Source organism: Schistocerca cancellata, chromosome 4, assembly GCF_023864275.1.
Source record: "Schistocerca cancellata isolate TAMUIC-IGC-003103 chromosome 4, iqSchCanc2.1, whole genome shotgun sequence".
In the NCBI taxonomy this organism is placed as follows: Eukaryota; Metazoa; Arthropoda; class Insecta; order Orthoptera; family Acrididae; genus Schistocerca; species Schistocerca cancellata.
This window is the reverse complement of record NC_064629.1, coordinates 507,143,628-507,171,561: the sequence shown is the minus strand read 5'-3', so window position 1 is coordinate 507,171,561 and position 27,934 is coordinate 507,143,628. Positions and strand designations below refer to the sequence as shown.

The following is a 27,934-nucleotide window of genomic DNA, read 5'->3' as shown; positions in this document are numbered from 1 at the left end:
AACAAGAGGTAAGCAAAATAATTCTGCAGCTAAAAAAACAAACAATTAAGTGCTTGGGATGGTCTTTTCAGCACAATAATTAAAATATGTTCAAATGTTGTGGTTAAACCAATTACATATCTCATCCAATTGTAGCATCAAAGAAGGTATGTTTTCTAATGCATTGAAAAGGAGCCCTCTCAGATCAATATATAAAAAAGGGATCAAAGGAGGGAGCATCAGACAACAGACCAATATCTCAGATTCCTACATTTAATAAATTTTTGAATCAGTGATGCTGGCACAGCTGAGTGTCTTTATCACTAAAAACAATCTCCTCACAAAAACCCGACATGGATTTCAAAAAGATCACAATACCATAACAGCTTTCACAGGGGTGCTGAGTGGAGACACCTCTATATTGTCAGGAAGGTATTGTGGAACCTGCAGAGCATATTTTGGTGCTGATAAAACATGATTAGGAAGTTATTTATTCATTCAGATTTACAGTTATGTGTCTCCTTGTCAGCCTTGGTTAACACCTCATGCCAGTGACATAGAGGAATTCTGTTGACTCCTGTTGTCAGCTCAGTGGTTCTGGTTAACAAGGCCGCTGCTCCAGCAATTCAGCCAAAGCCTGGCAGCCAAAGCCATTGTTTGAAAGTATGGTCCCATGCTGGGTTAGAACATCCTTCATCATGTTCCAGAAGATAATGATAATCCACAATATCCCATCAGTATGTACTGTGTTGTTGGAAGCAGTGTAGTGGGATGACAGTGGCACCACCAGACAGGTAGGCTCTTGCTACTTGGAGGTGTCCACAGTGTTGATCAGGAATAAAGGCACCAGACAGCTCTATCACCCAACAGTGACTATGATGTTAGTGCAACAAGCACCATGAGATGTACTGGTGATGAAAGACCCTCTGTCCCCCCATCAGTGATGTGGTAGGCAACCAATGTGAAGTCCCACGAGTGACACTTTGTGGTTACTCAGATGATGTCATCTCAACAACAGCAAGCAGTGTGTTCACAAGATGCGCTGGACCACCTAATACACAGATGTCACTACATCGTAATCAATCATTAAATTGAGTGCTTTGGTATGAATGCCATCAATTTGAATAACCAGCTGAATTCAGAACTGGAGAACTGGATATTTATGGGGAATGGCAGAAGGATATGATGTGAAGCTCTGTTCATTGTGACTCAATGAGACTCACTTTTTTACTAGTTGTTAGCAGCCCATGTTCCACAGTGTCTGCTTAACCATTTGTTACAGGCTCATAACTGCTCTGTCAAGTCTATGATTGTTGTTCTTGCAGCCTACATATTGCTTGTTGCTTAACGTAACAAGAGTTAACAAATATATCTCTGTCTGTCTCCCTCAGTGGACATTGTGCTGAACGTCTAACTTGTGCCTAGCTGTTGGTTCCAATGTAGCAACCTCTGCTTGTTTTCATGACAACTTACAGTTCTAATGGTTTCTTTCTGCTGTGTAGGTATGTCACCACCTCTGCCTGGTGTTGCTGGTGGCTGTGCTAGCATGAACTTAAGAAAAATTTTAATTTATTCCACTTTTCAATTCTATCACATAACATTCTTCACTTTTTAAAGAAAGAATTAACTAGTTAGTACATAATTTCAATTTACAGTTTAATATTACACTAAACTCAGTCCCTTGGTTGCTTCTTGAGCTGAATCACACGGCTCTTAGTCTTTGTTAACTTATTTATGTAACTTACATTGTCTTGTTAGTCTGGTTTCCTATTATTAATACACTTAACATTCCTATTCTCAATTCTTATTACTAGTTTGTATTGATTCCATGGGTATTTCATGAAGTAACAGTTTGTTTGAATGGAATATTTTGCATTTCAAGCAGAAATAAATAGCAAAAATGAGTACTAGAATCATTATATCACTCATTGTGGACACACAAATGATTACTGTGTTTTGTTTGCATTTCTCATATTGCTTTGCATGTTGCAGCATCTGATCAACTGAAATTTTTCCCTTTTATGAGAGTATCAGTTCATCTAAAGAGTCTAACTGACTGTAATCCAAGGTTTTGTGAAGGAAGGTTAGGTTCTGTACAAGTAACATGTGTAATGGTTCCTCTGGCCTATACAACACTGTTCGAGAAAAGGATGTCCTTGTTGTTCCTGTGATAGTGGCTGGAAGACGAAGTCATGTTATGGCTATGTCACACTTTGTTCTGTTGATTAGTAATCTGTTATTTCTCAATTCAAAATTTGTCATCCCTGTTGATTTTCCATTTCTGTGGCAGTTGACAATCACTGTTTCTGGTGAATATGTGTAGTAAAACCTATGGTACCCAATTTTCTGGAAATATGGGAGCAAGACTAATAATTCTCTTTTACACTTTACTGCTTCCACTTTCCCAAGAAACTGTTGCATTTCACATGCCTGATCACCAGTCTGAACAACCTATGGTTGGACGAATGGTAACACCCTCTATCATACATTTGGTTAGATATGCTGTGGACGTGAGTACATGAGCTTCTTTTCCTTCTGAGACTAATAACACTTCATAATTTGTGAGTAGCTTCATCTGGTAGTCACAAGAAAGAAATGCCAGTGTTCAGAGGCTGGTTTCGAATTGTACCTCCACTGTAAAAGTGTAGTAATATCATGCCCAAGATAATCCTTCTGGACCTCATCATTGGTACCATACTTAAGAAAAACAAATTTCCATGAATCCCCGCAGTCCTTTGGATCAGTATATATCTACAGAATCAAAGATAAGCAAATGAAATATAATGTTAACTGAAGTATCCTAACATATAGCCCATCATAACCCACTTACACCTAAAGTATGAAATGTGTAGATTGACCCTATTTTCCCCCACATCCAAGTTCATGTGGTACATTGTGTGTATCTTTTCCTTTCTAAGGCAAATTCTCCTTTTCTGGTTCTGGTAAAGGAAACTGTGGTAATGCAGCAGTCACTCTTTTAAATGGTTTCACTCTAATGACATGGACTACAGACGTCTTAGTCAATAGTTGTTGTTTTACATTACTGATGAAGTAACTCTGATGACCTGGTATGGAACCTGACACTTCATTAAGAACTTTTTTGTTTTGCCCTTTTGGGTATAAGGGTTTGCTAGCAGTGTCCATTGCCCTATCCTGTGTTGCAGTAGTTTGCTTGGACATTGTCCAGCACATTCTTGATTTTCCAAAGCTTTAGTGTTGACACAATTTACGCTTTGCCAGGCTTTTCTTAACTGCTCAACAAATTGTTTTACCAGTTCACCTTGTGTCCCTAATTTTGGATGAATCACATCAAAAGGTGATGGCATTTTCTGCCAATACACTACCTCACATGGTGAAAGACCTGTTACTGTGTGAACTTTTGAACTATGCACACTGACTACAAAACTTAAATAGCTATCCCAGTCCATATGTTACATAGCTATTTATGTAATGGCTTAGCATTTTAGATATTGTGCAGTGAACTTTATCTGTTTGTTCATTTGTTTGCAGATGGAATGGATTGGTACATAACTTCTTGATTCACAGTAAAGGGCATAGCTGTTTCATTAAATCAGACACAAGGTTAGTCTCTTGGTCCATGATTGTGCTGTCTTGTACACCAAACTGTAGTAAGCAGGTGTTTGCCATTGCCTGTATGATGGTACTAGCTTTATGATCTGGAACTGCAGTCATTACTAGATATCTTGAAAAATGACCTGTCATCATGAGTACATATCTGTTACCAGCTGGAGTGCTATTTAAAGGTCCTAACACATCAACTCCTACCACTGAAACTGTTTTCCAGCTTCTGGTAATCTCTGTAACTGTATTTTCTAATGACTTAAATGTGCTCATTTAGCACACAGAATGCAGTTTTTGATAACTGCTCTACATCAATACACTGTTCTTCCACAAAAAATTCTGTGACTTGTTTATCAGTTGCCCTTCTACCTCCATGACTTGATAATACATGGTCATGTGCCTGTCATAACACTTCCATTCTGAGTGCTGTAGGAACAACAGTGCTTGGACCACACTTTGTAGATCTCCATATTACACCCACATGTGTTATGAACTGAGATTATGTTTTAAATATTTGGCATTCACTGTTTGCTGTCTGTGCCTTTTTCCATTCTGGTTTGGTCTTACCTAATGCCTGTAATGCTGTTACTTTTCTACTTAGAGTTTCTGTGTTTGTATGATTTACTCCTGGCTTGTTAACCACTTCATAATCAAACTCTCTTAGTTTGAGTGCTCATCTTGTTAGCTGACTCAAAGGGTCTTTTAGCCCAAACAACAACTTCAAGAATGCATGATCAGTTATCACTTCAAATTTCTGACAACACAAATAACAACAAAAATAAGAAATTCCATGTATTACTGTCAACATGTCTAGCCACACATGCCACTGGGCATTCATTTCTGTTATAATCCTGACTCCGAATACAGCCTAACACACTTTTACTAGCGTCATAGGAAAGTATGAATCCCCTCTTGTTATCAGGGGATACTAATACAAGATCTGATATAAGTTTTTCCTTCAATTTCTGAAATGGTTCCTGACATTATGCTGTCCATTGAAACTTAACTCTGTTCTGAAGTAACCAAGCCAATGGTTGTGCAGTTTCAGCAAGTCCCTTTAAATATTTATGATAATAGCTATATAAACTAAGAAATGACTGCAACTGTTTTGTTCTCTGTGGTGTTGCAAAATCAAGCTTAGCTAAAATGAGACAAGGATCCACCCTCACTCTCTCTTGACTGATAACATGACCAAAGTAATTAACTTTTGTTTGAGCAAAATAACACTTCCTTATGCTAGGTGTGAGATATGCTTTTCTCAGTCTGCAGAACACTTTATCAAAGTGTTTAATATGGTGTTCTAAATTTCTTGAATAAACCATTATATAATCAAGATACACCATACAGATCTTTGGTTCCAACCTGTGAAGTACTCCATCCACAAGCATTGGAATATATCAAAAGCACTTTTTAATCCAGATGGCATCCTGTGATATTGATAATGGCCAGATGGTACAGTGAATGCTGTTTTAGGCCTGTCTCCTGGATATACTTCAGGTTGGTGGTAACCACTTCTAGCAGCCATTGTTGAGAAATATTTGCATTGTCCCAAGTTCTCTAATGTTTTAATGATGTTTAAGACTGGATATACATCTGTTATAGTGTGTGCATTTAAAAAACGGTAGTCACAGTAGAATCTTCACTTCCTGGTCCAATCTAATGACTTTTTTAGCACAATGACAGTATTACCTGCCAAGGGACTATCACTACATTCAATAATTCCTCCAGTTACATGTTGACCTATAAATTCATCTACCGGCAGTTGTAGGTGCTTTGCTATTTCATGAAATAGCACTGGAGTCAGTAGATTTGTTTTGTGCTTTCAAATTTCTTTATTCCAGCTGTCCACCGAGATACATTTCAAACAGTGGCAATGTGACTGAGGCACCCAGTTGTCTTCTTAGTGTGTGTGCACAATGCCCTGCAATGCTGACAGAACCTGGCATGACCAAGAATTGGCGTAACATGACTGATTCCATCAGTAATGTCCTCCAGGCTCAGTGGCTGAGGCAGTGGCAACTGAGGCACGACTAATGTCTTGCTGCATAGCTTCCCATAGCTCTGCTACCTCTCTTTGTGCTTCTCTCATGCTGTCTTCCGAGGACCGCAACCATACTGTTACTACTCCTTCCTTGTCCAGTATGTCTACTTCAGTTTGCAACTGCTTAATGTTCTGATTCACTGATTCTTCCAAACTTTTGGCACAACTCATCACTTCCTCAGTCAGCTGGCCTAGTAATCAAGTATTGTTCAACATATCTTTCTCCAAAGTCACATTTTTCATGGTGTGCCATTCACTTTCTGCCCTGTTTCCTTTCAACCATTGTTTTATTACTTCTATTGTGTCATTCAGTCTCCTAATGTCCGCCTTGTCAGCTGTCCCAAACGGAGTTTTCATAAATCGGGCTCCCACATAGATCCAGCCTCTCCTCCTTTCCATATGTGATATAATCCCCAGAACCTGTGTCATCTCATCCCTTAATTTGTCCTAATTCCCATGTACTCTCCTACACACCCCAGCAACCCCTTTAAGTATCCCATGATTCTCTGCTCCCAGTCAAAAATTATCAAAGGCTTCTTCTAGTCACCTTACCTCATTCCATATCTCCCGTGCATTAAGTACCACCTGTGCTCCCATTGCTGGTTCTGTAATGCCTCCACTCCAGTGACCAGTAATCTGGTTATAACCCATATAACCTTGTCCCCTGTTGTATCTCACCTGAGGACAAGGATACGTATTATCCTTTCCTCCCCCTGAAGTTTTCTACTGCCCTGCAGCAGCTCATCTCACTTGTACTAAATATTATTCTACACCTATATCTAACATACAAAAAACATTCACTTATTCTTGTCTCCTAGGTCTTAACCCATATTTATTTCCCATTGCTGCTTCACCTACAGCCTCTCATTTGCTCCCCTACACATTCTTTTCCAGTTTTCCTTTCTGGGTGCCCCTCTAGTTCCAGGGATAACCTCTGGACTCACTTGAAAAGGTTTCAAACGTTCAATGTGTATAATTGTTGTTCTTGTTGGCAAATGAGTCTTGGTATTCACTGGTGTCATAGTTTCCGCAACTTGATATTTCCCTTGACACTTCAAATTTCTTTGTCTTCCACTTTGGAGTGTATGAAATTGATTACATCACCCATTTTCCAACCTTCTGTTGTGGCATTCTTGCTCTATGGCTCATTACCTCCTCTTACTTTTCCAGTGCCCATGTATTTGCCCTGCGCACCATGTTCCAAATTTCTCTTATCACCTTTGCAAACTCCTTAACCAATACTCCTGTCTCCTTGTTCTTGGATTTGAACATGTCAAATGATGATGCCATTTTACAACCATCAATTTTGGCACAACATTTATACAAGAAATACAATCCCAGAATCGTGTCATAGCACTCACTCACAAAGGGACACAGTCTCTACAAATTGCTTGTACTTATCTGTACCCAGGCAAAAATCTATGTCCACTGATCCCAACAGTGTGAATCTTTATCACCCACTTCATGTAACCTATATTTTGATAGGTTCCATTGTATATGTTCCATCAGATCACCACTGGGAACTGGCATATGTGCCCCTATGTCCAACAGTGTCCTGCAATTCCTTTCTTCAGCTATTCCTCTGACCACAGAATCCACCTCTGCATATGACTCTGTAGCATCTAAACTTGCTGGGAATGACCATAGTTGGATGCCAGGCACCCTTTGGCATTTAATACCTGGTTCTTCCTCGTCTCCTGCCTCTGAAACTACTGTGACCACTGCCTCTACTGCCTTTGTCCAGAGGCTGGTGACATTGCCTCCTCACATGCCCTATTTTCCCACACCTGTAACATATTATATTCGTGGAGAACACTGTTCATTTAACCTGCACTCTGGCTGACATGTCAGTTTCTTCAGATTCTATTGTCATTCTGACAGCTCTGCACAAATCAGTCAGACCCCCTCTCCACACTCATCACAACATCTCTGAAGGTAATCCTCTGAAAAATGTGTCAGATGCCCTCTGCTCCACCTCTTGTAAAATCACCTCATTTACCACAGTATTCCATCCCCACTCTTTCTTATTCTGTTTGCAAATTCTTCCACTGACTCTGCATGCTTCTTCATTACCATGCCCAATTGTTCTCTAAAATGTCTGGTACTATTCTACTCCATACATCTCTGAACTAACCCCTTCTTAAATTCCTCAAACGTTCTAGCTCCCTTGACAGCCTCCGTAGACCACATAACTCCACACTGTTTTCTGTCAACTGTGCTACCTTTTCCAGTAATATGTGAACTGCCTCCAGTCCTGACACACCTTGTGTCCCTGACTGAGCAGAAGCCTTGTTCTTCCTGACACTTGTTTTGAAACACCAGTACTTACAAGACAGACAAAATAATATATATTAAGTTAGATCTTACATCTAATCATTAAACATTTGGACTTTTGGCACTGCCTATCCATATACCCACAGGGCAGGATGCAGTAGATTTGTTTTGTGCTTTCAAATTCCTTTATTGCAGCTCTCCAGTGGGATACATGTAAAACAGCAGCAGAGTGGCTGATGCATGCAGTTACCTCCTTTGTGTGTGTCTGTGTGATGTCCCACAATGCTGACAGAGCATGGCATAATTGAGCAGTGGCATAACACCACTGCTTCTGCCAACGGCGTCCTCCAGCTCCACAGCTGAGGCATGGCTGATATCTCCAGTGCTGGAGCAGCCATGACCTGGCATAGGAGCCCTGTGGCATGCTATGTCCCAGGATGCAGTGGGTCGTGCGATGTCTCTGTGCCTTTTGTCTCAGGGCAGGCTGACCTGGTCCGAGGTCAGACTGTGGACCTTGTACATCATTCTGAATGGTGCCCCAAGTGTCTCAGCCCCATGGAGGTAGTACTGCGGTACTAATACAAGAATATTTCAGTGCAAAAGTGGCTGGGTATTTATATGATCATGGGCTGTGTTTGCTTGGGTTTTGCTATGCCTTGCCGCATATACATTAAACACTTCCAGAGTTGCTGGCTAGCTCACCTCACAATACGTGATGACTGTGCTGTATTTTGTAATGCTTAAGAACCACACTCATCTGCAACTAGCTTGGCTGTAATCTACTTCCTTCTTTGTGCATTTCTGGCCAAATATGTATAATTTCTTATAGACTGCTGTATTATCATTTGCTGGAATGCAGTGTTGTGTTATGGGTGTTGCTGGCAGTGAACAATCTGAGTTGAACAGATCTGAGTATTTGAACGACAATGTTTCCGTGGCTTCCCATTCACAATCTTTCAAGTGACAAATTTCAGCACATAGAGCAGATGCATTGATGGTTTACTTGAAGCTTTGCTCATCTGTTGATCTATCAATATCATCCTCATCAATTACCTCTGAATTTGCTACTATTAATCCTTTAGGGGTTCTCACATCTTCCATCCAAAATTATCCAGGCTTACCAAAACCAATAATTTACCATTTACTTTGCTAATCCACACTTCACTACCATGTATAAAATAACACTTCTCATCTAGTGCTTGACTGTACTGCAATGGGTCAAGCATACACAATACTCATTGTGGTATGTTGATATTCATTGTTAGCCAAATCAATGTCTCTGCATCTGCTGGTACTTTGTCATGCAAAATTATCCTTAATTCACATTCTCAAAGTTCAGTTGGTGACACCTTTGTGATTGCTGTACCTTGAAATGTAGAAACACTGGCAGCAGCTGCACACATTGGAAATAAATTTCCACTAAGTTCAACTGTATGCCGCCAAAGATCAATTTTGGCATGTTAGCTATCTAGGAAGTCAATTCTGAAAATCATGAAATATCCATGTCTCACAGGTGGCAATACTTCCATGTGCTCAGAAAACCCTATACTTCCTAATTTAAAATCGAGCTGTGTTGTCCCCCATGACTCCACATCATTATTTCTGATTCTACATAACCTCTTGCCCACAAGCTTCAGACTAATGACGGACACATGAGCACCAGTATTGGCCAGAATTTTATGTTCCCTGCCCTGTACTAAGCCCATCAAGCAGCAGTCCATCTCTGCGTACCAGTCTGCACTACTGTGATTTACTGGGGATGTTTCCTAATGGAACAGACATTCCCATTTACATTTAACACCTGCTTATGTTTATTTCATTTACTTTTTTCCTTCCTTCTACATTCATTTACCTTGTGACCAAAATGTACACAACTATAACACTATGACCGGCGACATTGTGCCTTCAAATGTCCCTTCTTTCCACACCAATAATGTTCTTGTTCAGAAACAAAGATCTGTCAATCATTGCATATTTTTGTAGTAAAGTCAGTTTCCTGCAAGTGCATAGCCATGTGAAGCACTACAACTAAATCATCAGGATTTTCCACATGAGCTCTGTGAAAATTCCACAAGGACTCCCCATAGAAGGATGTCTCGAACCCTATTTTCCACTTCCATGAGTATGACTTGATCTGCTTCTGGATTTTGTGTCAACTCGTATGCTTATGCATTCACGTTTTGAATTCTGTCAGAGAAGGCTTCAACTCATGTTACCTCAATTGGCTTTCTGCACTAACCTACTCAACATCTCTCTGAAATATTTAGTACTGTTCTGTTTATGGTACCTTTTTTGCAAGCCCTCTGCTAATTGTTCGAATTGTGTGTTGTCCTCATCATTTCATCATCATTTGTGAAAGTAGCTCGACTGGACTGTGTACAGATTGGGACTTTGTAGGGGCGATGATGACTGCGCAGTTGAGCACCCCACAAACCAATCATCATCATCATCATCATCATCATCATCATCATCATCAAATTTTTCACTTTCCTAAGTATCTTGTGACACATCACATAAGTTTTAGCCTCACCTATTAGACATAGATTGGCCATCAACACAGCTGTTTCACCTGACCGATTACTCATTTTAGCTGTGGCTAAAACATCATTTATGAATACTGTCATGTCCTCTGTTGTTTTACTGAAGAAGGGCATTATTAGATTAGCCACTGAATGATCTATAGCGTAGGAGGGTACATTTACTACAGCCTTAACCCCATCTGAACATGACTGTGAGTGTTGCGTGGCTTGTAAAGCTTCTAGTTGCTTACTTAACTCTTCACTATACGATTTCTGTAATTTTGATACCTACTTCATCAGGGCAGCTACAGCATCACTCATGTTACCTCAATGTGTTTTCAGCATCTTTTAGCAATTTATTACTACTTTTTCATTTACATGACTAATACAAATGAAACACTTTCTCTTTTAAAAGCAACAGCAAAACTCAACATATATAATCTACATCTACATCTACATGGGTACTCTGCAAATCACATTTTAAGTGCCTGGCAGAGGGTTCATTGAACCGCTTTCACAATTCTCTATTATTCCAATCTCATATAGTGTGTGGAAAGAACAAGCATCTATATCTTTCCATACGAGCTCTGATTTTCCTTATTTTATTGTGGTGATCATTTCTCCCTATGTAGGTCAGTGTCAACAAAATATTTTCACATTCGGAGGAGAAAGTTGGTGATTGGAATTTTGTGAGAAGATTCTGTCACAACAAAAAACGTCTTTCTCTTAATGATGTCCAGCCCAAATCCTGTATCATTTCAGTGACACTCTCTCCCATATTTCGCGATAATACAAAATGTGCTGCCCTTGTTTGAACTTTTTCGATGTACTCTGTCAGTCCTATCTGGTAAGGATCCCACACTGTGCAGTAGTATTCTAAAAGAGGACAGACAAGCATAACGTAGACAGTCTCCATAGTAGATCTGTTACATTTTCTAAGTGTCCTGCCAATAAAACACAGTCTTTGGTTAGCCTTCCCCACAACATTTTCTATGAGTTGTTTTCAATTTTAGTTGTTCATAATTGTAATTCCTAGATATTTAGATGAATTTAAGGCCTTTATATTTGACTGGTTTATTGTGTAACAGAAGTATAACGAAAGCCTTGTAGCATTCATGTGGATGACCTCACACTTTTAGTTATTTAGGGTCAACTGCCAATTTTCGCACCATTAAGATATCTTTTCTAAATTGTTTTGAGTTTGTTTTGATCTTCTGATGACTTCATTTGTCGATAAATGACAGCGTCATCTGCAAACAACCAAAGATGGCTGCTCATATTTTCTCCCAAATTGTTTATATAAATCATGAACAGCAAAAGGCCTATAACACTACCTTGGGGAACATCACAAATCACATCTGTTTTACTCGATAATTTTACATCAATTACTATGAACTGTGACCTCTCTGACAGGAAGTTACAAATCCAGTCACATAACTGAGATGATATTCCATAAGCAAGCAATTTCACTATAAGCCGCTTGTCTGGTACAGTGTCAAAAGCCTTCTGGAAATCCAGAAATATGAAATCAATGTGAAATCCCTTGTCGATAGCACTCAACACTTGATGTGAATAAAGAGCCAGTTGTGTTTCACAAGAACGATGTTTTCTATACCCATGTTGAATGTGTGTCAATAGACCATTTTCTTTGATGTAATTCATATTGTTCAAACACAATATATGTTCCAGAATCCTGCTGCATCTCGACGTTAATGACATGGGCCTGTAATTAAGTGGATTACTCCTACTATCTTTCTTGAATATTGGTGTGACCTGTGCAACTTTCCAGTCTTTGGGTACAGATCTTTCGTCAAGTGAATGGTTGTATATGATTGTCAAGTATGGAGCTAATGCATCAGCATACTCTGCAAGGAACCTAACTAGTATACAGTCTGGACCAGAAGACTTGCTTTTATGAAGTGATTTAAGTTGCTTCACTACTCCGAGAATACTTACTTCTACTTTTCTCATGTTGGCAGCTGTTATTGATTCGAATTCTGGAATATTTACTTCATCTTCTTTTGTGAAGGCATTTTGGAAGGCTGCGTTTAGTAACTCTGCTTTGGCAGCACTGTCTTTGATAGTATCTCCATTGCTATTGTGCAGAGAAGGCATTGATTGTTTCTTGCCGCTAACATACTTCACATATGACCAGAATCTCTTTTGATTTTCTGTCAGGTTTTGAGACAAAGTTTCATTGTGGAAACTGTTATAAGCACCTTGCATTGAAGTCCATGCTAAATTTTGAGCTTCTGTAAAAGGTCACCAATCTTGGGGATTTTGTGTCTGTTTAAATTTGTCATGTTTGTTTCATTGTCTCTGCAACAGTATTCTGACCCGTTTTGTGTACCAAGGAGGATCAGCTCCGTTGTTTGTTAATTTATTTGGTATAAATCTCTCAATTGCTGCTGAAACTATTTATCTGAATTCAAGCCACATCTGGTCTCCATTCATATCATTAATTTGGAAGAGGTGGAGATTGTCTCTCAGGAAGGTGTCAAGTGAATTTTTTTATCTGCTTTTTTGAATAGGTATATTTTTCATTTATTTTTGGAGGATTTGGGGGTTACAATAATCAATATTGCTACAACAACCCTGTGTTCACTAATCCTTGTATACATTTTGATGCTTCTTATTAACTCATGATTATTTGTTGCTAAGAAGCCAAGTGTGTTTTCACAACCATTTACTATTTGTGTGGGCTCATGAACTAACTGCTTGAAACAATTTTCAGAGAATGCATTTAGCACAATTTTCGATTATGTTTTATGCATACCTCCAGAATTAAACATGTATTTTTGCCAACATATCGAGGGTAAACACCAACTATTATCGTATGATTGAGGTACGTCTTTGAAATCAAACTCAAGTTTTCTTTGAACCTTTCAGCAACTGTATCATCTGAATTGGGAGATTGGTAAAAGGATCCAATTATTATTTTATTCCAGTAGCCAACAATGACCTCTGCCCATACTAACTCACAGGAACTATCTACTTCAATTTCGTGACAAGATGAACTACTTCTAACAGCAACAAACACACCACCGCCAATCGTGTTTAGCCTATCCTTTTGGAACACCATTAGGTTCTTCACAAAAATTTCAGCTGAGCTTATCTCCAGCTTTAGCCAGCTTTCAGTGCCTATAATGACTTGAGCATCAGTGCTTTCTATTAGTGCTTGGAGCTCTGGAACTTTCCCAACACAGCTACAGCAATTTACAACTGTTATACTGATGTTTCCTGTACCTATGTTATTCCCGTGTTTGGCCCTGCACCCTTTGTGGCTGAAGCCCTTCTTGGGTTTTCCCGAGACCCTATAACCCAAAAAAAAAAAAAAAAAAAAAACAGTCCATGCCACACAGCCCCTGCTATCCATGTAGCTGCCTCCTGCGTATAGTGGACACCTGACCTATTCAGCGGAACGCGAAACCCAACCACCCTTTGGTATAAGTCAAGGAATCTGTACCCTACACGGTCGCAGAACTGTCTGAGCCTCTGATTCAGACCCTTCACTTGGCTCTGTACCAGAGGTCCACAATTAGTCCTGTCAATTATGCTGCAAATGGTCAGCTCTGTTTTCATCTTGCAAGCATGACTGGCAGCCTTTGCCTCTTCTGTTAGCAGCTCAAAACATAAACAGCTAATCTTAACTAATCTTTAGCGTCTGATCATTGCCCAGCAACAGTCGCTACTATTGTATGCTGCATGATCATAATGCCTACAAATGGTGCAAGTTACTGGTACCATTCCACTACATGGTACACTATATCCCATTAAATTGCAGCTGTCACACCTCATAGGTACCAAATAATTTTCTTTAAAATTCTCTCGAAACTGTGACAGATCTACAGGCTCCTCAGATTTGACAAAATTCACTTTCCATGTTGAATGCCAATCTCTATGTCCTATCCTGACCATAAAAAAAGAAAGAATAAAATAGGCCAGCAGATAATACTCTTTGAAATCACTGCAATGCTGTCATAGCTGAGGCATGTGGACACCATTTGAGACATCATGAGACATGAGATGGCTGTTACTGATGCTACAACATCATCTCCTATTTTGTCAGTCCCTCCAGGACATCAGTGCCATGTTGAAGTCACCAAAGAACCATTTCTGGCCCAAATTATAGTAATGCCAAGTGGAGACACCTCTACATTATCAGAATTGTGTTGTGGATCCTGTAAGCACCTCTTTGATGCTAATAAAACATGATTACCAAGGTATTAATTATTCATTCAGATTTAAAGTTTCTTGTCTTCTTTCGAGCATCAGCTGACACCTCGTGTCAGTGACACAGAGAAATTCTGCTGACACCTATTGTCAGGTTGGTGTTTCTGGTCAGTGAGACCATTGTTCCAGTAATTCAGTTGAAGTCTGTTCGGCTACCACCTATCAGGTGAAGCCATGGTGCGAGAGTATGGCCTCACACTGGGTTAGAACATCCTCAACCCCACTTCAGGAAATGATGACCTGCCATGTCCCAACTGGATGTACCATGTTGTCAGAAGACATGTAGTCAGATGATCCTGGCCCCACTGGATAAGAAGGCCCTGAGCTCTTGCCATGTCAATCAGGAACAGAGGCACTGGACAGCCATCTCACCCAGTAGTGACAGTGATATTAGTGTGAAAAGCACCCTGAGATGTACTAGTGATGGAAGACCCTCTGTCCCCCCATCAGTGATGTGGTAGGTCACCATTGCCAAGTCCCACGAATGGCATGTCGTGGTTACTTGTTCGCTGTCATCTCAGGAATGGCAAGCAGGGTGTTCACGAGAAGTGCTGGAACATCTAATACATGGATGTCACTACACCACAATAATCATTGAATCAAATGCTTTGGTATGAACACCATTGATTCCAATGACCAACTGAATTCTGAGCTGGAAAATGGAAATTTGTGGTAAGTTCCTATGGGACCAAACTGCTAAGGTCATCGGTCCCTAGGTTTACACACTACTTAATCTAACCTGAACTAACTTAGGCTAAGGACAACACATAAACACACACCCATGCCCGAGGGAGGACTCGAATCTCCGACGGGGCTAGCTGCGTGAACCGTTGCAAGGCACCTGAGACCACATGGCTATCTCACACAACTCAGGGCTGGAGAACTGGGTATTTATGGGGAGGCAGTGATGTGAGGCTCTATTTGTTATGATTGAATGTGGCCTGTTTTTTTTCTAATTCTCAGCAGTCCTCGTTCTATTGTGTTTTCTTAACAATTCATTGCAGGCTCTTAATTGTGCTGTCAAGTCTCTGATAGATATTCTTGAATCTTACACATTGCTTGTTGCTTAGCATAATAAGAACTAATGAATATATGTCGCTTACTTCCTCAGTGGATGTTCTGCTGAATGTGTAACTTGCCTGGCATTTGGTGTCACTGCACCAACCTTTGATTGTTTATTGACTGACATGGTTTTGATTGTTTCTTTCTGCTGAATAGCTGTGACACCACCTCTGCCTGGTGATGCCTATGGATGTGCTTGTGTGAACTTCAGAAAAATTGTAATTTCTTCTGCATTTCTATTCTGTAACATAACAGTGCCATTCTCATGATAAACAGTCTCCTCACAGAAACCCAACATGGGTTTCAAAAAGATCACAATACCTCAAGAGCTGTCACAGAATTTTTTCACCAAGTCATTTAGATGAAGGAAAGCATACTGCAGGCATACTTTTAGATCCCATACAGGTTTCTAAATGGTCAACATGCACTTCTGATGAAGGAACTGAGGGCATCCAATATCACCAACACATCTCTTGAACTCCTATCTACTTACCTAAAAAAGCATAAACAATGCACAAATATAAATTATCAAAATGGGGTGAGAAAAATCCATATTTGGTCTACAACTGAAACAGTAATGCAGCATGTCAAGTCAAAAATGCGTTGGTCCACCTCTGGCCCTTAAATGGTTCAAATGGCTCTGAGCACTATGGGACTTAACTTCTTAGGTCATCAGTCCCCTAGAACTTAGAACTACTTAAACCTAACTAACCTAATGACATCACACACATCCATGCCCAAGGCAGGATTCAAACCTGTGACCATAGCAGTCGCGCGGTTCTGGACTGAAGTGCCAAGAACCGCTCCGCCACCGCAGCCGGCTCTGGCCCTTATCCAAGCAGTTATTCAGCTTTGCATTGACTGATAGTTATATTTTCAAAATGTAGAGCTGGTTTAATTGTCCTAGCCATAATGCATCAACATGCTATCAATATGTGCCCTCTTTACTATCCTTGTCAGCTACATGGGCAGTATTACACATTCATTCATCAACCAACAAAGTTTATAATTTTGTGTTTTCCATCAATACCTATATGAATATCAATTTGTGGTCACTTTGCATGACTCCTTTGTCTTAGAGCATATTTTAGTAACCAAAGTCCAAAAGTAAAAATCATAGTTCACAGCAGGAAACTCATGCCACAGATGTGCAGGTGTTATTTGTGGAATTTTGTATACAGGCAGTGAAGACTGCAAATTTCCTGGTCTGCACTTGGATGGCTATCTTCAGTGGGAACTCTATGTTAACTACATATGCAGGAAAATAAGCAGTATATTGTATCTGCTTCACCAACTGTGCGAATATGTGTGTAATAAAACACTAAATACAATGTACTATGAGACAGTTTTCCCAATTATCAGTTACAGGATAGAACTGTATGGGTGTGCCGCTTATGTGCACTTGAACACAATACTTGTACTACAAAATCTGATAAGACTGATAATTGATCTGAGATACAGGGAAACCTGTCATCATGCCCTTATAACAAATAAATATCTATCTGTGTACTCACTGTATATACAGACTTATCATATTTTTTGTAAGCCATCAGTGTGACACATCCAAATGCTATGATGTAATAATGACAACACAGTATTATGAAAAGGATAATTGCTACTCACCATACAGCAGCGATTATGAGTCACAGATAGAAATTTGACCATTGATGTGAACAGTTCTTCTCTGTATGAAAAAGTGGAAGACTTTTTATTTATGCAGAGATAAAGAACATTCTTTTTGTAAACATACGTACATGTGCAACTGATGGAACTGCATTTTTATGTAGTTTCAACATTTTGTTGGGGAAGGACCAGGCACTTAAGATTTGATAATTCTTTATTAAAAGTTCTTTCATAGATGCATTTAATTGATACTGGTGACTAGTTTTGAATGTGGCCATTCATTTTCAGACCAGACGTGCCCTAAAAGTGCTTAACAAAGCAAAATTCCACTGACTTACTTAGGTAACATTCACACAACACAGTCATACGGCACATAGGGAATGATCTTATTACATGTGTGATACAATCAGTGTATCATTTGGAGACAAAATGATTGTCATTAAGGTTTAAGATTAATGTGGGTGACCAAAAATCATTGGAAGTGATGTGTCATTTGAAGAAATGCAGTGTATGACTCCATAATGTTGTAACTAGATGCAGCATATGGATTGAGTGCAGACACAGTATCTGAGCAGTTTGTTGCACACAGGTATGCAGTGAATGTTCCATCATGTTGTGAATTAGTTGATTGTGAGTGGTAGATACTAGTCATTGCCACATGCATGTCAGAGATTTCACAAAGAATCGGGTTTCCTAAGTCAACAGCATCTAGGGTGGTTCTTCAGTAATGATGAGACATACTTTCCACACACTATAACATCTGCAAAGAACAGCCACAAGTGTTTGAAGGCCTTGAAGTCACTTCTGCAGGGCCATGTAGAACAGTTGATAGCTTACTGTGAAACAGATCAATGCCAATTTGAATTTTATTTATCAGGAACAAATTTCTATCAGGAGATGCTTTAGTAGATGACTTCTTGCCACTTAGTGTATAATACCTTCATTCATTGCTAAACTGTACCATCTGTAAATAACTTAAGTTGACACAAACTTGCTCACTATCGAATCTTCATGAATGGTATACAAAGATATGAACATTCTTATACATTCAGATGTATATGTTTTTTACTCATACAAAAATAAACCAAAGATGATATGCAATCTAGTTTTCATGACCTATGCACCTTTGAATACAAATTTGAGAACTCAGTCTATTTTCAGTACATAGAGACAGTTTTATCAAAGGTTGCAAGAGTAATGTTGATGTCTTGGAACACAACTGCAAAGCCCAAATGATTTTCCAGCAACAGAGCTATGAATGTTTGTAATTGAAAGGGAATAATTCCTACTGTCCTCTGTGGTGGAAGCTAAGTTACTAATTCTAGCTTTTCCATCTACCTACTTAATGGAGAAGGGGTTTAGTGTGGTGTAGTAGCTCATGACAGAACAAGAAATAAAAGTCTAATATATGAAAGAGTTGACAAAGATGTAACAAGATATCAAAAGGTTGACAGAGGCATAAAAATAGTACACCCAAGGTTTCCAATTCACTCAGTATTTATTGCACATGGGGTACATGAAATGATCACACTTACAGATCAATAGCACAAGTGGTTCAGTTCTGAAGTACCAGGTATTGGCCCATGCTGAAATACCCACATTAATATGTGGTGTATCTTCCACAGTTGGCAACACAGGTGCTGACTCTGGCATCTAGTTGATCATACAGGTGGCAAATACTGTCCTGAGATACGTCATGCCATGCCATGTAGTTCTGTAAGAGCTGTTGGTTGAAAAGTCACACGAGTCACTTCTTGTCCCATCAGATCCCACATGTACTTAATTGGAGACAAGTCCAGAGATCGTGCAGGTCAGGGAAGTTGCTGCATGCCTTGCAGAGCGTGTTGAGTTTCACAGGCAGTGTGTATGCAAGCATTATCCTGTTGGAACAACAAATGATCCTCCTGTTGTAAGAACGACAAAAGAACAGCTCTAACAACATTCTGCATGTACTGAGCACTGGTTAGTGGCCCCGGCAGAAACACCAAAGGTGAACAAGAGTTGTAGCTTATCACATCCCAGATCACAAGGCTGGGGCCAGTGTGTCTTGGATTAATGCATTCTATGAGACAGCACTCACCAGGTCTACGCTGTATGCAGAAACAATGATCACTCGCTTGCAGGCAGGATCTGCTTTCGTCCCTTAAGACCATCTTCCAAGTGACCCACTGACAGCACCATTGTAGCCATGTACATCAATACTGTGCAGTGGGTGGAAGACAGGCTAGAGGTGTGTGTGCCCATGGTCCTACTGCTAATAACTGGTTTGCAAGAACTCATGTTGACACATCTGGGCACACAAGCCCTCTTATCTGTGTTGTGGTAGCTGTATGATCATAGCCAGCCGCTGTGGCCGAGCGGTTCTAGGTGCTACAGTCTGGAACCGTGCGACCGCTATGGTCGCAGGTTCGAATCCTGCCTCGAGCATTGATGTGTGTGTTGTCCTTAGGTTGGTTAGGTTTAAGTAGTTCTAAGTTCTAGGGGACTGATGACCTCATAAGTTAAGTCCCATAGTGCTCCGAGCCATTTGAACCATTTTTGTATGATCATACACATCTGCATTTACTGTACAATAATCCTGACAGGTGTCTGTGCTGTGTGTATATGCAGGATCTCATCTACAGGTTCACTGATACCAGCATAATTGCACAACTGATGCAGCATGTCCAACTTGTGTGACAATTCTCGTAAAGGACCATCCCATATCTCAGAAGGCTACAGTCTGACCCCTTTCAAATTCACTCAGTTGGGTGTAGAAAACAAGATCGCATCTCTGTGGCATGGTTGCCTGCTTGCTTCACATGTTTGCACCACACTGAGCTGTGAGCATTCCCTATTACAGGGTGGACACAGATGGCACTCTGGTAGCTGTGTCGCTACACTATGTGTTTGCAGACAATGTTGAAACCATTATCAATACATCTACTATTCACCAGGTAGCATATGCCATCACTGAATCAAAACTGACATCATCTTTCCAGGTACACTTTTTTTTGTGACAGTGTGTGTGTGTGTGTGTGTGTGTGTGTGTGTGTGTGTCCGGCATCAGCGTCTTCTCCTAAATCTCAGGGTCAATTTCAACCAAATTTGGTACGTAAACAGAAAACTTAACAACTATCGAAACAGTAGGGATTGGAACCTTCTATCTCTTGTAGGAATAGAGATATGGACAGAAACATGTTTTTTAACCCCTGCCATGTAAGCTGCCCAGCATGACAGGGTATAGTATTAGCTTGCCATATCAACCTGACTTGCAGGGTGGCCTACATGTCAGACGTACAAGTGTAGAGGACAGTCAGAGAGAGTGAGACAGAAGGAGATGGTCAGATAAAATGTGGAGGGGGTGATGGGCAGAGAGAGGAACATGTTATGTGGGTATTATCAGCATGGCTTTCAGGAGCTACACATGTGGATGGGAATGACTTTGCCAAGAGAAGTGTCAAGGAGATGGACAGAAACAAAGGAGGAGAAAGAGGTGGACCAAGTAAGGCGGAGAGGAGGAGATAGACATCAGAGAGCCAGAGGAGATGATGGACAGTCAGAGGGTAAGGAGGAGGTGTACAGAGAGAGAGAGAGAGAGGAGGTAATGGATAGTAGAGGGGGAAGAGAAGGAGATGGACAGAGAGAGTGTGGAGAAGGATAACATGGACACAGAAAAAGGGGGGGGGGATAGAGGTCATGGGCAGTGAGAGGGGTGAGGAGGGGGCAGACAGAGAGAGAGAAGGAGGAAATGTACAGAGAGAGAGAGGAGAGAAGAAGGTAATCAGAAAGAGGAGGAGCGAGAGATGGATAAGGATGGGGGAAGAGGAGATGAAGAGATATAAGGGGAGGAGGAGATGGACACTGAGAGAGGGTCGAATAGAAGATGAAAAAAGTGAAGCAGAGGAGGAGACGGTTGGAGTGATTGGGAAGGAGGAGATAGAGAGGCAGAGAGAGTGGGAAGGAGGAGGTGAAAAAGCAGAGCTTAGTGGATGACATGTACAGAGAGATGGAGAGAGGAAGTGGTGGGCAGACAGAGGGGGAAGAGGAGATGTGTGCAGTATATGTGTCAAACATATATGTGAGTGAATCCAGGGGGAAGGGGGTAATTCTTAATAAAATTCAAATTCTTGTATTAACATTCATCTCTTGTAGATAAAATCAGTCACATGGAGATTAATGCATATTTTCTAATGTGATACAAATTTTGAGATGCAAAATCATTTTAATTATTTGAATGAAGAGTGTACATATAAGTGTGACTGTGTCAAGCTGAGGGAGCTGAATTTAAACAGGAAAACCCCCTGCAGTAACTAAGTAGACAAAACACCTCAAATGCAGAAAATTAATACTCTAAGTGGTGTGTAACATGAGATATTTCTCATGTCTTCATTTTAAAACAATTCTGTTTCTAGACTCAATGAATAACTCATTCACAGATGTCGATTCTTTATTGGTTCAATTTGCAAATGATGCTTCTGTACTAATATAAGGTAATGATTCAGTAAAAAATCTTGATTCTATTGAATTCACCCTTAATATATCCTGGTTTGGGGTAAATGGATTAAAACACACACACACACACACACACACACACACACACACACACACACACACACATTAGAGCAGAGAGAGAGACTGGGAGATCAGCGAGCTTGCTTAAGACTAATGTCAGTTATTTCTGAATTTTTACTAATTGTAGAAGTTTGTAAGTTTTATTTTTGAAGAGAAAGATTATCTAAATGACAGACTAAAATGATATAAAGGCCAAAGACTTATTCGCACTGGATATGTGAAAGTGTTTCTGCTGTGGGTCATGGGAGGAGACTAAACAAGTCCAGAAATGTCAAACTAGGAAGACGTTATGCCCCATAATTAGCAGCAGGTTCACAAGCCACCTGATTTGAAGAAAATGTCATTTATTTTACAAAGTATATTATTTCCTATGACTTCTTCCAAGAACTGCAGATTAGGGATAAGCTTCACTTGTTAACACATTTATTATTCAGTAACATGTACAAGTAGTCTGAAAAGTGGTTTCAGGTTTCAGAATGTTAATTAAGTTTTTTTTAAGATCATTCAGCATTATGATGACTATTATTCAATCACAGGTGGGTTTAACATATTAAAAGATTCACATTAAATGTTACTTGAAAATTTTACCCTCTCCAGTGTCTCTAAAGCTGAAGGTAGGTGGACCACAAATATAAGGATTGTCCACTTGATAGATTACCCCAATGGAAAGTATTTTATTGAAGTTGAACACCATTAACACTGCAGACTGTATTTTTACTTCTGAGCCACCAAATGAGGTTACTTCTGCAGCCACACCTTGCTGAGTTTCCGTTTGATCAAAACAGCTGGTTTTCTTCTACCTTTCAATTTAACAAATAATGTAAAACACTTACATCAGTAAACTTGTAATCTTTCCAAGTATAATATAAGTACCTTACATGTTTCTAAAATACATTTTACCTCTATACATTCTGTTTTCACAGTTAAATGGACTGCCATTGAAGGGAGAATGATATGAGCTCTTAGAGATGAAATAAGTCTATAAATATGGACAAATTCTGAGAACTAATTGAGTTTGTGTGTACATGTTTACTGACTGCTGCATCCTGCACCTCTCCCTTACATACTGATGAACTGTAACAAAACTAAATCAGATAAGAAAACTTCTGTTCCTTCCATTCCATAATCAAAGAACAATCAGGTATCCAAAAAAAGGCACTGTGATTAAACCACATTACTTTAACAGTTGACTGTATATATTGAGGAAACACAATTTGAGTTTTAAAGATTTGTTTCTTGTTATTAGTTTTGGATCATTGTCCCAACCCTCAGACATCTTGCTCCAACTTGTAATTCCCTTCTGTCCTGAGTCTTCTTCATTTAGTTGTTCTGATTTCCCATTCATAATTGTACTATTTTTAAAAGAGAACCAGTTGCCATTGGTATTTGAATCCTGTTTACAATCAGTGTTACAAGATCACAAAGAAAAAATGCCAAAAACCAAAATGAACTTTATATTAAAGTATTTTTTTTGGTATTAAAGTGAGTCCTTTTTTTTAATTTTGGTTGCTGGATTTGCCTCAAACTATTTTACACAAAAATGGTACCAGTATCTGGTGATTTTAACTTTCATTATCATGCCAATGAAATCAAGAAACAGTTTTCATGACTGAATGGATTCATGATATACACTCTAAGATAAAAAAAAGTGACATACCACAAAGGAATTATCCAAATGTGATGGAAATCAGTAGATGCGCTGTACATGAACAGACAAACAAATGATTACAATTTCAGAAAAATTGGATGATTTATTCAAGAGAAAGAGCTTCACAAATTGAGCAAGTCAGTAATGTGTTGGTCCACTTCTGGTCTTTGTGCAAGCAACTGTTTGGCTTGGCACTGATTGATAGATTTGCTGTATGTCCTCCTGAGGGATACTGTGCCAAATTCTGTCCAATTAGCATGTTAGATTGTCAAAATCCAGAGTTAGTTGGAGAGTCACACCCATAATGCTCAAAATGTTCTCCATTGGGAAGAGATCCAGTGACCTTGCTGGCCAAGACAGGGTTTGGAAAGCATGAAGACAAGCAGTAGAAACTCTCACCAAGTGTGGACGGGCTTTATCTTCCTGAAATGTAATCCCAGGGTGGCTTGTTATGAAGGGAAACAGAACGGGGTATAGAATATTGTTGACATATCACTGTACTGTAAGGATGCTGTGGATGACAACTGTAGGGACCCTGCTATTAAAAGAAAGAGCACCCCAGACCATCACTCCTGCTGGTCAGGCTATATGGTGGGCGACAGCAGTCAGGTTGGTATCCCACTGCTGTCCATGGAGTCCCAAGACATGTCTTTGGTCTGGAATCCATTTAACTGGAGTAAATTGTCTTCAGTGATGAGCAGCAAAGATTTGTATGGACATGCCCCAGACAGATTTGGTATACCAACCTGACTGTCACCTGCCATATGGCCCGACAAGTGGGAGTAATGGTCTGGGGTGCCATTTCTTTTCATAGCAGAACCCCTTTGGTCATCCACTGCATCCTTACAGTACAGTGGTACATCGATGATACTCTACAACCCATTTTGTTGTCCTTCATGTCAATCCATCCTGGCATTACATTCCAATAAAATAATACCTGCCCACACACAAGAAGAGTTCTACTGCTTGCCTTTGTCCTTTCCTAACCATACCTTGGCCAGCAAGGTTGCCAAATTTCTCTGTAACTGAGAATGTTTGGTGCATTATGTGGACAATCTAACATTCTGATTGATCAGAATTTAGCATGATATCCCTCAGGAGGACACCCAATAACTGTGTCAACCAATGCTAAGTGCTTGACTAAGAGCCACAGGTGGACCAACACGTTATTGTCTTGCTCATGTTGTAAAGTTCCTTGTCTTGAATTAATTATCCAATTTTTGTGAAACTGTAATCATTTGTTTGTCTGTGCATGGACATCACATCTACTGATATCTGTCCCATTTGGATAATTGCTTCATGGTGCATCATTTTTTTTAAATGCCACTAAGCAACTGTTACAAAACTGTCAAAGGCACTTCCAAAAGTCATTGTGTGATTGAAAGCTCTTTTGTCAGGCATCTTTAACTTTTATTCTTTTTCTGGCAGAAACAAAAGACAAAAGTGTTGCTGCAAGTTTTCAAACAGTATATTACCAACCAATAAAGATGGTTTTCAAGTCAATTTAGAAACCTCTTAATGGTTTTCAGTACACAGATAGTGAAAAAAGAGACTCTAGCTTCAGTAGAATTCTTATATATACATATGTATAATATGTGCTTGGAAATATGTAGCTAACAGATAATTTGTTGCCTTACAGTTCCACCAACCTGGGTGGTTGAACCAAAGGATACCTCAGCCAAGCTGGGACAGTCTGTAATCATAGACTGTAAAGTAGATGGTTTCCCACAGCCCACAGTGTCATGGAAAAAAGCATCAGGTAATGCATTTCTAATTTAGCAGGCCCCCGTCTCTCTCTCTCTCTCTCTCTCTCTCTCTCTCTCTCTCTCTCTCTCTCGTTTAATGACAATATATAATTTCTCCTTTTAAACTGAAAAGTGTGTCTTCAGAGAGTATATCAATGACATAACATGTACGTAACGTGATTACATATTAACAAAAGAATAGTACTGCAAACCTCCGTCCCACCTTCAGTGATTCCTCCTCTTGATCCTGGGTTATCTGATACATTTACTTTGTGCTGGTAATAGTCAATCATATTTTTCTATACAGCTTTAAGGACATTGTGTCCTTTTTGCTTTATTCAACATTCATTTTCCCATACATCATTTATTTAGTTTTTGCAACATGGTATAATAATTTAAAAGTTTTGCCATCCAATTGTCTTTGATTAAAATTAAAACCACATTTTGTCGACAGCCTGAAGGTTTGTTTGAACACCAAAGTGCTTTACTAGTATGATATTAGATATGATTTTGCCTAGGACCAACTGAGAATGGAAACTCAAATCTTTGGATATCTAATCTGACAGTTACCCACTTACTCTCTGATTCACACAATTAACTTAATGCACTTGTAAATATAAATTTCTGTCAACCGATAAATTCAATAAGTAATGAAACACATTTTGTTTCTGAAAGCAGGTTGGTTTTATTCAGGATTGCAATATACCATATTATTCCCTCTCTGTTGGGTAGAAAATCCTATTTTTCAATATAATCTCTATTAAAAGAGATGGCCTTGTGCCATCTTACTTTGAGGACCTGTATACCAACATGGTACCACTCTACTGGTTGACTTGAGAGCCATTGTCTTGCTGCATCAATATCTCCCCATCAGCCAACTGCTTCCCTTGAAGTGCATCCTTCATTGGGCCAACAGATGAAAGTCAGAAGGTGTGAGATCTGGGTTGTAGGACTGATGAGGAAGAACAGTCCAATGAAGTGTTGTGGACTCCTTTCAGGTCTGCAGACTTATGTGAGTCCTTGTGTTGTCATGGAGAAGGAGATGTTTGTTTGCATTTTTGTGGCAATGAACATGCTGAAGTTGTTTCTTCAGCTTCCTGAGGGTAGCATGATACATAATAGAATTGATCATTGCACCAAAAGGGAGGACGTGAAATAGAATAACCCCTTCAGAGTCCATGAAGACTGTCACTACAATTTTATTTTGTGTGGGTGCAGCTTTGAACTTTTCCTTTGGAGGATAGGTGATGTGGCACCACTCCAGGGATTGGTGTTTTGTTTCTAGTTCAAAGTGATGAACCTATGTTTCATTTCCTGTGTTGATGTCTCATAAAGAATTGTCACAATCAGCCTCATAACATGCAATCAATTCCAAAAAAAATGGCCCTTCTGTCAGACAGTGGTGAACCCAGTGGGCATACAACTTTGAGTACCCCAACTGGTGGATGAGTGTGTCAGCACTACCAACAGAGACATTCAGTTATACAGCAAGGTGTTTGATTGTGATTCACCTCAAAGGAAAGTGTATGTATGATCAAACATTGTAGGAATCACTGGATGGCCAGAATGAGGGAGATCAGACAGGTTGACGCAACCTTATTGTGATGATGTCAGATACCTCTCTCTATGACTCACCATTCTTTTGTTCACTGCCAGGTCTCCATAGGCATTATTCTCCATGAATATCTGTGATGCTCTGGTTTTCCCCCAAAAGAAACTCACTGACAGCTCTCTGCTTTGAATACACCTCCATTAAAGATGCAATTTTGAAGGCTATGTATAGCACAGCCACCTACTGGAATTTTGTGAAACTATAGGGGTGAAGCAAAATATTCCACAATGTCCCACAACAAATTCTGAATTTTTTCAACTGAAATTGGCAGAGATAAAAATGTGTTGCCTTACTTATTATACAACCCTCAAAAGTAAGTTATGTGCAATTTACACGGCAATACAAATGTTGTTCAGAGGCCTACTTAATTTGTATTTTTATGATGTTAGATGACTTAAATACAGTAAGTGTTTTGTCATAAAAGAATGAAAAATATATACCCACTACTACAAACCTGAAGTTGTTAATATACCATTTCTTTTTCAGGTTCTAAACCTGGACATTACTTAGATTTAGCTCATCAACACAGAAAGGAATCAAAACTGTTAAAAGTCAATTCTAACCCAGAACCAGTTCAGGTTTTAGCAAATGGCTCCTTATTTATAGAAACAATCTCTCAGGATGATGAAGGACATTATCTGTGTGAGGCGAGCAACAATATTAGTGTTGGACTGAGTGCTGTAGTCCAGCTAACAGTACATGGTAGGGCCTATATCAATTATTTGACTAAGTAGTACTTAAAAAGTATCTTCATATTCTCAGTAAGTTTTCTTCAGATGATGTTTAATTCAAACAACTTATTCAGTAGTGTTATGAAACTACACTCCTGGAAATTGAAATAAGAACACCGTGAATTCATTGTCCCAGGAAGGGGAAACTTTATTGACACATTCCTGGGGTCAGATACATCACATGATCACACTGACAGAACCACAGGCACATAGACACAGGCAACAGAGCATGCACAATATCGGCACTAGTACAGTGTATATCCACCTTTCGCAGCAATGCAGGCTGCTATTCTCCCATGGAGACGATCGTAGAGATGCTGGATGTAGTCCT

General features: G+C 39.6%; 1 protein-coding gene across 1 annotated transcript in view; it reads left to right on the top strand.

Moving 5' to 3' along the window:
- Positions 1-27,934, top strand: part of LOC126184293 (Down syndrome cell adhesion molecule-like protein Dscam2) — a 595,669-nt gene that overhangs the window by 260,129 nt on the left and 307,606 nt on the right. The window contains exons 12-13 of the mRNA XM_049926671.1: positions 25,155-25,274; positions 27,359-27,574. Coding sequence (XP_049782628.1) covers positions 25,155-25,274; positions 27,359-27,574 — 336 coding nt within the window. The remainder of the gene's footprint in view (positions 1-25,154; positions 25,275-27,358; positions 27,575-27,934) is intronic.